At 38.2% G+C, this 13188-nt stretch overlaps 1 protein-coding gene across 1 annotated transcript; it reads left to right on the forward strand.

Moving 5' to 3' along the window:
- The first annotated feature begins 1949 nt into the window (after positions 1–1949).
- LOC103965138 lies at positions 1950–12813 on the forward strand. Its single transcript, XM_009378154.2, has 5 exons — positions 1950–2092; positions 2300–2398; positions 12124–12185; positions 12286–12347; positions 12447–12813. The coding sequence occupies exons 2-5, from the start codon at positions 2319–2321 to the stop codon at positions 12462–12464; spliced, it is 222 nt and encodes a 73-aa protein (XP_009376429.1). The 5' UTR covers positions 1950–2092; positions 2300–2318; the 3' UTR covers positions 12465–12813.
- The last annotated feature ends 375 nt before the right edge of the window (positions 12814–13188 follow it).

Here is a 13188-nt window from a genome sequence, read left to right on the forward strand (position 1 = left end):
TTAGCAATTTTTTCATCAACCATCTCTTTATCTCTATGATCTTCCTCATGTCCAGGCGGAAGTAGCTCATCATCATCATCACAAGGTTGGAACTCTTGATCTGTCATGGAATGATTTCTGATAAAATTATGCAAGGCCATTGAAACAACAACAATTGTTACCTGTTTTTCAAAAGAGAAGTTACGCATGAGACAAATCATTGTCCATCAATTTTTCCAAACACCAAAAGTTCTTTCTATTGTGCACCTTAGGTATGAATGCCTCTGATTAAATATCTCTTTTATCCCTCTTGGCTGACTTCCACGTCGAAACTCAAGAAGATGATATCGTTCACCCCTATAAGGTCTAACAAGGGCAAGATTCCTAATGGGGATCTTCATATTATCATGGAAGTTGTAATAATCTATATGCATGTTCGACTAATAATTAGTTATGACCTGTGGGCTAATAATAATCTATATGTATGTTCAACTCAAAGGATATGAAACCTTTTTGTTTGAATGACTTTGTGTATTGCGTTACTATTTTCAAGATCCATATAATGCTATAGATAATAATAAGAGGCCTTTCTTTTCTCTTAAACAGGGTGATGTTTAAAGATCCATATATTCATGGGACACTTATTCTCCATCAACAGGAGGCCAAAGGTTTGGTTTATGTTTTCTCCTTTTTGTTTCAATTTTGAGACCATATTTTATTGCTTTTGAGTCAATTCATGACGATTTCGACAAAAATCATATAGAATCAATAAAATTCTCACACTACATACAAATTTATGATAAGAAGTAACATACATACCTTCACAAAAATTTCAGGTTATGAAGATGTAGAGAGATTTGGGAAGATGGAGAGGAAGAGATGGAGACCAAGTGGACTGCTCTAGCCCCCAAAATAATCTGAAAATAAAAAAACCTTTTGGGGTTTCAATGTGCAACCCTAGAAAAAATTGGTGATGGTAGTTTTGATGATTTTATAAAGTGGAATGGCATTTTAGACTTTGCAAATTAAAAAATAGGGATAATTTTAGAATTGAAAAAAATTCATTAAGGGGAGCAAAGTGTTTTCCTTGTTTACCTCCTAGGTGCTTCTTAGTGCTTCTATTTCTAACTAAAAACACTTTTTAAATGTTTGCCAAATAATCATTTTTTAAAACTAATACGTTTTTACTTATTAGGAATCGCTTTTTACTATTTCAAAAGCACAACCACAACCAAACGATCCTTTATTCGACAGAAAGGGTACCTTGACTGTTAACTTGGCATACCAACAAAAGTTTGTGGGCTGTTTTCAGGCCTAGTATTTTGTGGCTTCTTCAACATGCTACCAGAGAAGTGTGGAATATACAATTCATATGGCTTGATAGAGAGAGAGAGAGAGAGAGAAGGCGGCTGCATATTTGGGTGTGGAAATCACTGATGTTCATGAAGAAAAGTTCTTATCTTCGTTGGTGTACTTTCTTGCCTGTTTGTTATTTGTTCTGCACACAATCTTTCATGTAATAGTTGACGAGTCCAAATAACTTACATACAAGTACAATTTCTAAAATTTTATCAAGTGAAGTCACATGACTACCATGTTAGGCATTGTGTGTACGAGATGGGTTTTATTAGCACATAATAATGTGTGATTGACTTGTATTTTCATCACTGTAATACTCTATTATATATTTCATGTAAGTTTTTTGCCTGCACATAAAACACTCGTTTTGTCACAAAATTGATCTTAAAAGTAAATTGAAGTACAACCGTATTTCAACTCGAAAAAAATTGCCTGGTTAATACAACTATGACATGTTTTACTAATTCTTAACCGAGTGAGAAAGAAATGAATTGAAGAGAGTTAAATTAAAGTTGTTTAATAAATTATTTAAAATGCAAGTAATGAATTGCTCAATTTTTCGTTTTCAATCTTTGCAAATTAATACTGATTATTTCCCAAAAAGGTTAGTATGAATTTAGGCCGTGGGCCTAGGGCCCAAAGAATAGAAGATTGTTGCATACTCCATTTGACTGCGGCTCAAAGCCACCTCCCCATTCATCTCTCGGGGGGATTTGAGAAGCGACGCGAACGTCTGATCGCCAACACTGTTCAGGTAAAATTCCCCCCAAAAAAAATTAGGGTTCTCTCAATCCCCAAACACATTAGGGTTTAAATCCAAATCCCAATCCCAATCAAAATTCGTTCAAGTTTCTCAATTTTACCTACAAATCAAACCTGAGGCTTATGCTATCGGGTTTAGTCGAATCTCTCGCCCCTCTTCTCTATGAATCGAGTGCGAATTTTCTCTCTTTTTGGTCAGGTGACGTAAGCAAGCAGCCATGGCGGGCGGTGGGAATTTCATGAACAGAGTCGTGTCGTACCTCGTCAATGAGCTTCTGGTCGATAGCCTCGCCAACAGGTACTTTGTCTCGATACTTTTGAATCATTGATCCTATTTGATTGGGTTTGATTTGTTGAAAGCTTCATTCTCTGGCCACACGGAACTCTCCGTTCCCGACTGGCTCGTTCCCTTGAAGCAAAATTAAGCCAAAGCTTTGATTTTGCTCTCATCTGTGGCGCCAACAGTTTATGGCGCTTCGGCTTTGCATGCTTTGAGGAAACGTTCGCCACAAGAGAATGATCTTTTTGCTGTATTTCAATTTTCTGTGATAGGGAGTGTGTTTTGTGTGGTGGGAATTTTTTTTTTTGGTTTGATTGTTCACGCTGATGAATATTGAGCTAGTCGGACATTTAGCCCATCTGATAGGATAAGGTATTGGTGTTGTTTGAGTGTTCGCGTGCTGATGACTGTTGAGCTAGTGAATTAAGCTTCTCAATAAGCCGTCGGGACGTTAGATTCCTGATTGGTTGCTCCCAAAAGCAAAATAAGTTCAAAGCTTTTGAAAATCTGCAGTGTAACGGTAAACATCGAAATTTCGGTGAAATAAATGTTGACCAGCATATTAAAGTTTCGACGTGCTTGGGTATACATGACATGCGCTGCGTGTCGCACAAATTGTACACATAACGTGACTCAATAAAATCGGACGAATCACCTCATATTGAGAAGTGGTGTGGTGTGGCGCACCCCTACCTATGAAAATGAGTGCATGAAGAGTATCAGAAGAAATGCCCTTGGAGATGGCAAAATCTAAAGCTAAGGTGGAGATTGTTAGATAGATGGCTTCCAATAATGTCATTATTGATTAAACAAGTTTTTCTCATTATGGGCAATGACGAGGTAAGTACACTTCAATTTTAATATTGTATTAAGTGGAAAAATTAGGCCACAAAAATAATGCTCGAATGGAAAGAAAAATTGTGGTGATGATTCATTCTCAAAGCCTATAAATAAACTTCTTCATCAAAGTATCAGTCATCCTAAAATTATATATTCGAAGCAAAGCATTTTTGGCTTCTCTAGTTTCTTTAAGGTAATCGTTCGTTCAAGATCAGGTCATTGTGATCATTGGATTAACAACACATCACAAGAACCACCAAGTATCTCTACACGTGCTGGTTCCTCCATTGCCAAGAGCCAAAACCTTGCGGCCCTTGTTCATCAAAAATCAAGTCATTGCGACCCTTGGATCAACAAAACTATACATCTGCACCTTTCAGAGATTGAATCAAAAGATCAAGTTGTAAATAGATTATAACCCTACAAATTCATTAACACAAAATTTACTTTATAAACGTATTCTTGTTTCATTTGTCGTAGAAACTTGCAGGAAGCCGCCACTAACTGCAGAAACTTATAGGAAGCCACCACTAAATGCAGAAATTTGCAGAAAGCCGTCACTAATTGCAAATTCGCAGAAAGCCACCACCAGCTGTGAGCACAGGTGAAAGAACTTTCGTCTAAACAAGAAGGAAATCCACTAATGTGCTAACAACAGATACAAAAAAAATAAAAAATAAAAACAAAAAAAATGATGGTGTCGTGGGTGGATATGTATACATTGAATGAAATAAAACTTATTTATTGATATGTCTAAGAAATTATAGATATATGCATACACGAGTTAAAACAAACAAACATGAGGGAGCCTTCATAAAGGTTGCTCATGTGAAATCTCAGTACTTGGTGGAACTTCAGAAAGAAGAGATACGAAAGGTTGATTATTTGGAGCTTCAATACTTGGTAAAACTTCAAATGACGAAGGCAATAGGTGCTTTTAAGATAAAGCCACAAATCTCTAATGATCACTTTGAATCTGACTTTCGGATTCTTGCAGTTGGTAAAGCTTTCTTTTCATGCTCGTTGAGTAATTGCGTGCAAGTATGTGCAACTCTCTATTTTCATGCTTAAGCCCTCTGATCTCCTGTCTAAGATTTCACACCTCAGCTATCAATGATTCAAGTTGGCGAGTTCGAGCAAGTAGGTGTTGACCCATATTGGATACAGAACCCACACATTGAACATTGAAAGTCAAAGAATCTTGAATAACCAATTCATTGGACCGTTTTGAAAGGATCATGTTTTCCTTGGGAGAGAAGATTCCTAGTTACCGCTGTAGTTGTTATGTTATTCATCATAGTGTCCCCAACTGTAAGATGACCATTAGCGGATAAGAAGGATGGGTGTCATATGCTATCTTGAGGAGACATGTCTGCATCTTCCACAACATTCAAGTGAAAACGACAATCAAATGGGCAAACCATTTTCAGAAATGATGAAGGAAAAGGATGTCGGATAAATCTCAGAAGTGTAAAAGGGGAAAATTTCTACAGGCAGCAACTTTTTTAGCTTGCCTTTTGAATACAATCGATGCCTCTATAAAAGAAGAGGCAACAAGGCCACTTGTTTAAAAATCGAAGAGGCACCACTCTTTGAATTTCAAAAGTCAGATTTTCCTAAATAAAGTTCGTTGTCACTTTTCAAACGAAATTTCAGCTTTTCGGATATCATGTGCAACTTTGTCAAAGATCTCTGACAAAGTTGAAACGCATAAATTTTGCAGTTCCAATTACATCACTATTATCGACAAGAGTAAAAGAACAACACCACTATTTGCTATTGGAAAATTCCTATATGTGTTGACATCAGAAGTGCAAAAATGGGAAATTTTTACAAGTAGCAACCTTTCGGGCGTGCTTTTTGAACACAATCAATGCCTCTATAAAGAAGAGGCAACAACGGTACTTGTTCGAAAATCGAAGAGACATCACTTTATAGGCTTTGAGAATGAATCTCCACCACAATTTTTCTTCCCAGTCGAGCACCATTTTTGTGGCCTAACTTATGGTTTAATTTTTCCACTTAATACAATATTAAAATTGAAGTATGCTTGTCTCGTCATTGCCCATAATTAGAAAAAATTTGTTTAATAAATAATGGCATTATTGGAAACCATTTATCTAACAATCTCCACCTTGGCTTCAAATTATGTCATCTCCAAGGGTATTTCTTTCGATACCCTTCATGCACCTTTTTTAAATTTGTAAACATGAGAATCCAGTGATAAATGAAATAAGAACACATGTACAAAGTAAATTTTGTGTTAATGAATTTGTAGGGTTACAATCTCTTTACAACTGATCCTGTGACTCTTTAACACTCTTTTTACGTGATGACTTGATCTTGGATGAAGTAGTGGTGCTGTTACTTTATTCTTGCCAGTAATAGTGATGTAGTTAGAACTGCAAAATTCATGCGTTTCAACTTTATTAGAGATCTTTGATAAAGTTGCTCGTAATATCCGAAAAGCTGAGATTGCGTTTGAAAAATAACAATAAACTTTATTCAGGAAAATCTAGCTTTTGAAATTTGGAGAGTGGTGCCTCTTTGATTTTTGAACAAGTGGCTCTATTGCTTTTTTTTTTTTCTCAAGGCATCAATTGTGTTCAAAAAACACGCTCAGAAAGTTGCTATCTGTAGAAAATTTTCTTTTTTGCACTTTTGAGATTTATCTGACCTCATTTTCCTTCATCATTTCTAAAAATGGTTTGCTTATCTGATCGTCGTGTTGACTTGAATGTTGTGGAAGATATAGACATGTCTCCTCAAGATGACATATGGCATCCATCATTCTTATCCGCTAATGGTCCTTTTACAAAATGAAAACTCTGTGATGAAGAATAACATAACATAATCGCTATAGTGGTAGCTAGGAATCTTCTTATTCTTAAGGATAACATGATACTTTCAAAACGGTCCGATGAATTGGCTGTTCAAGGCTTTCTAGCTTTCAGTGTTCAGTATGCGGACACTGTATCTAATATGGGTCAAACGCCTACTTGCTCGAACTCGCTAAGTTGAATCATTGATGGCTAAGGTGTGAAATCTTAGACAAGAGATCAGAAAGCCCAAGCATGAAAATAGAGAGTTGCACATGCTTGCAAACAATTACTCAACAAGCATGAAAACAAAGTTTAACCAACTGCAAGAATCCGAAAGTCGGGTTCAAAGTGATTAACAGAGGTTTGTGGCTTTATTTCAAATGTATCTATTGTTTTCGTCATCTGGAGTTTTACCCAGTATTGAGGCTCCAAATAATCAAACTCTGATGCTTTTTTTTTTTTTCTGGAATTCCGCCAGGTATTAAGGCGTCACATGAGTAACCTTTGTGAAGGTTCATTCCTGTTTGTTTGTTTTAACTTATGTGTATGCACATATCTGTAATTTCTTGGAGATATCAATAGAATAAATTTTATTTCATTCAATGTATATATATCCACCCACGACACCATCACTTTTTTTTTTTTTTTTTTTAATCTACTGTCAGGGGAATTTCCTTGCTGTTTTGACAAAGGTGTTTTCACCCGTGCTCACAGTTAGTGGTGGCTTTCTACGAATTTGCAATTAGTGGCGACTTTCTGCAATTAATAGAGGCTTCCTGTAAGTTTTTGCGACGCATGTTGATGTTGTCACAAGGGAGTCATCGGATTGCATGCATCGCCTTTGCCTGCGAAGATGAGGACACTGTTGCCTATGAGGACGAACCGATGTGACGACAAGTTGTGATGTAATTGTGATGACAAGCTTTTGATGCCGCTGCTGGCTATCATTCTACTCATTTTCACTTGCCTTATTTGCCCCCCAGCTAGAAGTGGTAGTTTCTTTAGTTGAAGTTTTCTCCCCAAGATGATGTATCATTTGCACTTATGGTTGCATCGTCTCTGAAACTCTCTGCTTCACATTGCTCTTGCCGCTTGCTTGTTCATGGGAAAACACCAATGCATTGAAGACATTGGAGCTCATGATTCAGCGATATGGCTTCAAGGACATAGTTTTTTAAGCAGCGTCTTCAGTGTATTTTTTTTTTTATTGCCTTTGTAATAAAATTGACTTTCATTAGTCAAACCTTTAACAAACCCTTTTTTTCTTTTTTATGTGACTAAACATGAAGTTAAATGTTCGAGATGTCTACGTACCCTTAATTGGGGAGGGATCAAGTCATCACGGAGTTCAAATATGTTTGTTTTATATATATATATATATATATATATATATATTTTTTTTTTTTTTTTTTTTTTTTTTTGTGTGGTGCCGTACGCAGTTTATGCTCTTGCGGGCTAGGAGCATGTCTTTTTCCCGGGCATAGTATCGCTTCAAGAACTTGCCGTTTATGGGGCCAATCCTCAAGCCATCTTCCTCATCGATCTTGTAAGCACTGTTTGTGTAGACCTCTTGTACTACGTAAGGTTCATCCCACTTTGAGGTGAATTTGCTTCCCATCTTGTGTGTTGTGATGATAGGCTTACGCAATGCAAGGACGTGATCTCCCATTTGAAAAAAATGAGGGTGAACTTTCTTGTTGAAGGCCTTGGAGAGTCGTGCTTGATAACACTCCAAGTGCTACTGAGCTTTGAGCCTTCTCTCATCCAATGCTTCCAACTCTTGAAGACTTAACTTTGCATTCTCTTTATCAATCAAGCCTTCTTGTATAGCCATCCTTAGTGAGGGAATTTGGCTTTCCAACGGCAAAACAGCCTCCACATCATACACGAGCGAATACAGCGTAGCTTGAGTAGGCATCCGATGCATCGTCCAGTATGCCCAAAATGCTTCGCTTACTTTCTCGTGCCAGTCTCTCTTGGTCCGGCCAACGACCTTCTTCAAGAGGTTGCATATAGTCTTGTTGAATGCTTCCGTGAGAACATTGGATGGGGTGTGATACATCGAAGATTTGTGCTGTTTGAATTTGACTTCTTGCAAAGCTCGTCCATTAGGCAATTGAAGAACTACTTCCCATTGTCCGTAATTATGTAATGAGGCACACTATATCGGTGAATGATATAAGCCTTTATGAAATGAACCACGGTCTCCTTCTTTACTTCCTTTAATAGGATAGCCTCCACACACTTGGAAAAATAGTTCGTCACCGCCAAGATGTAGGCTTCCCCCGTAGACGACTTGGTGAAATTGGTCCAACGACATCCAAACCCCATGCATCGAAAGGCCATGAGGTAACAATCGGGTGTAACGATTCTGACGACTGATGTATGAAGTTGGCATGGAATTGGCAAACTTTGCACCTCTTTGCATAGTTAAGGCAATCCTTCACCATGGTCGGCCAATAATAGCTCATTTTCTTCAGTTGGAAATGCAGCTTAGGTTCGGACTAATAAGCTCCACATATTCTTGAGTGAGCTTCCTCCATTGCCTAGCTAGCCTCTTCTTCTTCCAAGCATCTAAGAAGCACTCCTTAAAAAAAATGCCGATAAAGTGTCTCCTTGTAGTAAAGGAAGCGAGGTTCTCGTTGTCTAACTTCCGTGCAGTGCCTAGGATCGTCTGGTAGCTTTCCATGATCCAAGTAGTCAGTCAATGGTTGCCTCCACTCTTCTATATCAACAGGAAACACGAAGATGATATTTGCATCTTCCAATGGTAACTCGATGATGAACGGGATCACCCATTGTTGGCAAACCGGAATGTTTACAGTTTCTCCTTCTCTCAGCACTATTCTTGAAGCCAAGTTGGTGAGAGCATCTGCCATTTGGTTCTCCTTCATTGGAACGTGCTCTAGTGTGGCTGCATAGAACCCTTGAAGCACTTGTGTAGCCACCGATAGTATAGGACAAGATCATCACTTCTTACTTCATATTCAGTTAAGAGCTGATTAATCACTAGTTTAGAATCCCCATACACCTCTAGATCGGGATCTTCATCTCTACTACCATTTGGAGTTCAATGATCAAGGCTTGGTATTCTGTGACATTGTTGGAACATAGCTCACTTAGGCAAAAAGAGTAAGGTAAAACTTGTCTTTGTGGTGATACAAACACCACGCCTATCCCTGCTCCATCCGCTCATGTTGACCCATCAAAGAACATCATCCATGCTGGAAAGAGATCGGCATAGAACACTTCTTCATCTGGTAGGTCATCTGAAATGTCCCAATTGGCTGGGATCGGGTGGTCTGCCAAGAAGTCTGCTAGAGCTTATCCTTTGACGGCCTTTGCCAGGATGTAGACTGGCTTTGACATGACATATTTAACTGGGTCGACTCGTGCAATTAAGTGTATAGTGTATGTGTGCATGTAATGTCTGAGCTTCTGGATGGCAAACACAAGGGCAAGGACATTTTTTCTATCTGGGAGTAGTTCAACTCGGCACTAGTGAGAGTCCGATTAAGATAGTAAAGCACTCCTTCTTTATGAGATTCATTCTCTTGTGCTAATAGTGCTCCAATTGAACTTTCCTGAGCGGCGATGTATAATATAAACGGTTTTCCGGGCATGAACACCCCCAAGACAGGTGGACTTGATAAATACCTTTTTATGCTTTCAAAGGCATTGTGGCAGGCTTCGTCCTACATGAACGGAACATCCTTCTTCATGAGTCGACTGAACGGTTGACAACGTCCTGCCAGGTTGGAGATAAAACGTTTGATGAAGGCAAGCCGTCCTTGCAAGCTTTTTAACTCACGTAGGTTCCTTGGCTCTAGCATACTTTGGATGGCCTTGATTTTGGATTGATCAACCTCGATGTTGTAATGTTTGACGATGAAGCCGAGGAACTTACTTGACATAACACCAAATGCGCACTTCAATGGGTTCTTCTTGAGGTTGTATTTTCATAGCCTGTTGAACACTGTTCACAAATCCATCAAGTGATCCTATCTTTTTTTGGTTTTGACCACCATATCGTCGATGTATCACTCAACATTCTTGTGAAGCATGTCATCAAAGATTTTCTGCATGGCATGTTGACACGTCGCTCCAGTATTTTTTAGGTCAAAGGGCATCACTTTGTAGCAGTAGATACCCTTTGGGGTGAGAAACGCCGTTAACTCGTGCCATTCTTATTTGGTTGTAACCAGAATAACTGTCCATGAAAGATATGGCTTTGTGGCTTGTGGTCACGTCCACCATGATTTTAATGATTGGGAGAGGAAAATCATCTTTCGGGCAAGCATCGTTCAAGTCACAGAACTCCACGCAAACCCGGATTTGTCCCGATTTCTTAAGAACAATGACAATGTTTGAGATCCACCTAGGGTATTGTACTTCTTGAATGAAACATGCCTCAATCAATTTATCAATCTTAGCTTCAATTTGGGGGATGAGCTCCAATCGGAAACGCCTCTGAGCCTATTTCACTGGTCGTACCCTCGGGTTGACTGCGAGGTGGTGTACAGCGATGACGGGATCCAGACCTGGCATCTTTTTGCATGTCCATGCGAAGATGTCTTTGTACTCCAGCAACAGTTTGTGGTATTCCTCCACTTCGTCTGGATTTAATAGTGCACTAACGAAGATAGGCGTTGGTTCTTTGCTTGTGCCCAAATTGAGTTCTTTCAAGTCATCAACAGTTGCTTGCCCTTTGTCTTCGAGGTACGATGTAGCTTCTTTGATGCCATTGACTTTGAAGTGTGCTTGGATTTTTTGAACGGAGAAAGAGATGAGAGGTAGAGATTGTCCCATTGGGCGTGCCAAATTTGTAAACACAAGAATCCTGTAACAAATGAAACAAGAACACGTGTACAAAGTAAATTTTGTGTTAATGAATTTGTAGGGTTACAATCTCTTTACAACTTGATCCTCTGATTCTATCTCCGAAAGGTGTAGATGTGTAGTGTTATTGATCCAAGGGTCGTGATGACTTGATCTTGGATAAACGAGGGCCACAAGGTTTTGGCTCTTGGCAATGGAGGAACGGGCACATGTAGAGGTGCTTGGTGGTTCTTGTGATATAGGGGTTGTTAAGTCACACGCCATGTGATATAGGTTTCGGTGAATATGTTAAAATATTCTCAATATGAGGTGATTCATCCGATTTTGTTGAGTCACACGCCATGTGTACAATTTGTGCGACACATGGCGCATGCCATGTATGTCCTAACAGCTCAAAACTTTAATGCGTTGATGAACATTTATTTCACCGAAATTTCGATATCTACAGTAACATTTGAATCACTGCCGCTTTGGAGGGTTGAGAATATTTTAACATATTTCTGGGTGTTACTGTAGGAAAGGATTCTATTCTTTTAATGTTCTTTTCGTGGTGTTTTACTTTATGGTTTGATGCATTCTGGACATTGATGTGGAGATAACTATTTACGCTACTGGCGATGCATAATGGTTTGAATTGACTGGACCCCGGAAGATTTTTCTTACCGATTTCTTTAGTTGTTAAATACAGCTGCTTTTTGGGGCCTTTAGGATGATTTGCTTCCTGAATAATTTGCACCTTTAGAGAAAAATTTTCTTGATCTTTCAGTGCCAGTGATGACTCTGCGTAGGCTTGTAATGATGTCAGATATGACTGCAAGATTTAAAAAAAAAAAAAAAAAAAAAAAAAAAAACCAAAGAGATGAGACCTTTTTCTATCTTCTTGGAAATTATGTTCTGCATTCTTTGGATGAGGAAAATCAGGTCTTAGGCTTCGTTTTTTTTGTTCATCTCTTTCTCGATTTTTAGTTTTCTCCACTTCTTGTTATATAATATACTTGGGTGATCTTGATGGTGTTGTCCTCTGTGGTGGTTATTTGGTCCTTAATTCATGACTTAACTTTTTTACACGAGATTCTTCGCATTTACATTACTGAGCGACGACTATCTATCATTGGGATCATTGCTAATTTCCATGTCCTTAGATAACACAAATTTTCTGCATGCTGTTTAGACTAGTCGCAGACTAGTTTTTCCCTATGACCCTTGTTTATACCTTACATAAAAGTTTTTTTGGTTTTTCAGCCGTGCATTCCAAAGGTTTGCTGTGAAGACATCAAAGAGGATTGAAGATATTCAAAATATCGGTAATGTTTACTTTGTGCTTAACGCTGTTTTGTTTGCTGTACTGCGCCTTTGAGTATATATCATGCTGATGGTGTTATAAAATGGTTTTTGCTTGTACAGCTGCAAAGAAGAAGGAACAACTTGCTGAGCAGATGAAGGATTTTTCAAAGAACATGGAGGATGTGAGTTTCCTTTCTTTGAAATTTTGTTCATTCAGAATCTTTGAAAACATGACATATTTTGCGTCTGATGGCATCTGCTTTTGTTCTTCCTGGCTGCAGTCATTCAAAGACCGGTGATACTTTGGTCGATGAGTCTTTCAAAGTCCGGTGATACTCGGTCAATGATGGGCGATGCTTGAGCGGTCGTAGGCCTCGTGTTGCAAACATGTGTATATCGTTACATGGAATCCTATTTCCTTCCTTTAAGAGGGGAAATAAATTTTGAGTGTTTTAAGATTTGCTTTCAAATGTACTTAGCATGTTAGTTACATAACTTACACACTTAACAAAAAAATAATGTCGTTCCAATTCTTAATCGGTGATGTTTTGCAAGACATGACGTGAAAATTTAAGATGTAAAAGCTGCATGTACGACTCACATAATATTTTTGAATTTTAGGTAGGTGTAAATTTATTTTTTTATTTATATTTGTTCTGGCAAAGATAAGTATTTTCCGTCTTGTCTAATGGATTGGTTTTTGCATCTCTTATTAGAGAAGCTCTTAGAATATTTGGGTTCATGGAGCACAACTTCTAATCTTGAAGAAATGCGACCTCAATCAAGTGTTACTAATTGCTTCAATGCTTTTAGCCAACCCTTGTTCGGCCGTGTTTATAATATAATTAAAAGCACCTCTATATCTCTAAAAGCACTTTTGACGATATCTCATTCAAAGAACTTTTGACAATATCACTAAAAGCACTTGTAATAGTATTTGGAAAAATGCGCCTGCTAACTGCATCTTCAAGAAATACATTAAGTGCCTTTTCAAGAAGTACTTTGACATTGACGTGCTAATAG

The sequence above is a fragment of a genome, unplaced genomic scaffold (genome assembly GCF_019419815.1).
Source record: "Pyrus x bretschneideri cultivar Hongxiangsu unplaced genomic scaffold, Pyrus_bretschneideri_v1 Contig11, whole genome shotgun sequence".
NCBI classification, from domain to species: Eukaryota; Viridiplantae; Streptophyta; class Magnoliopsida; order Rosales; family Rosaceae; genus Pyrus; species Pyrus x bretschneideri.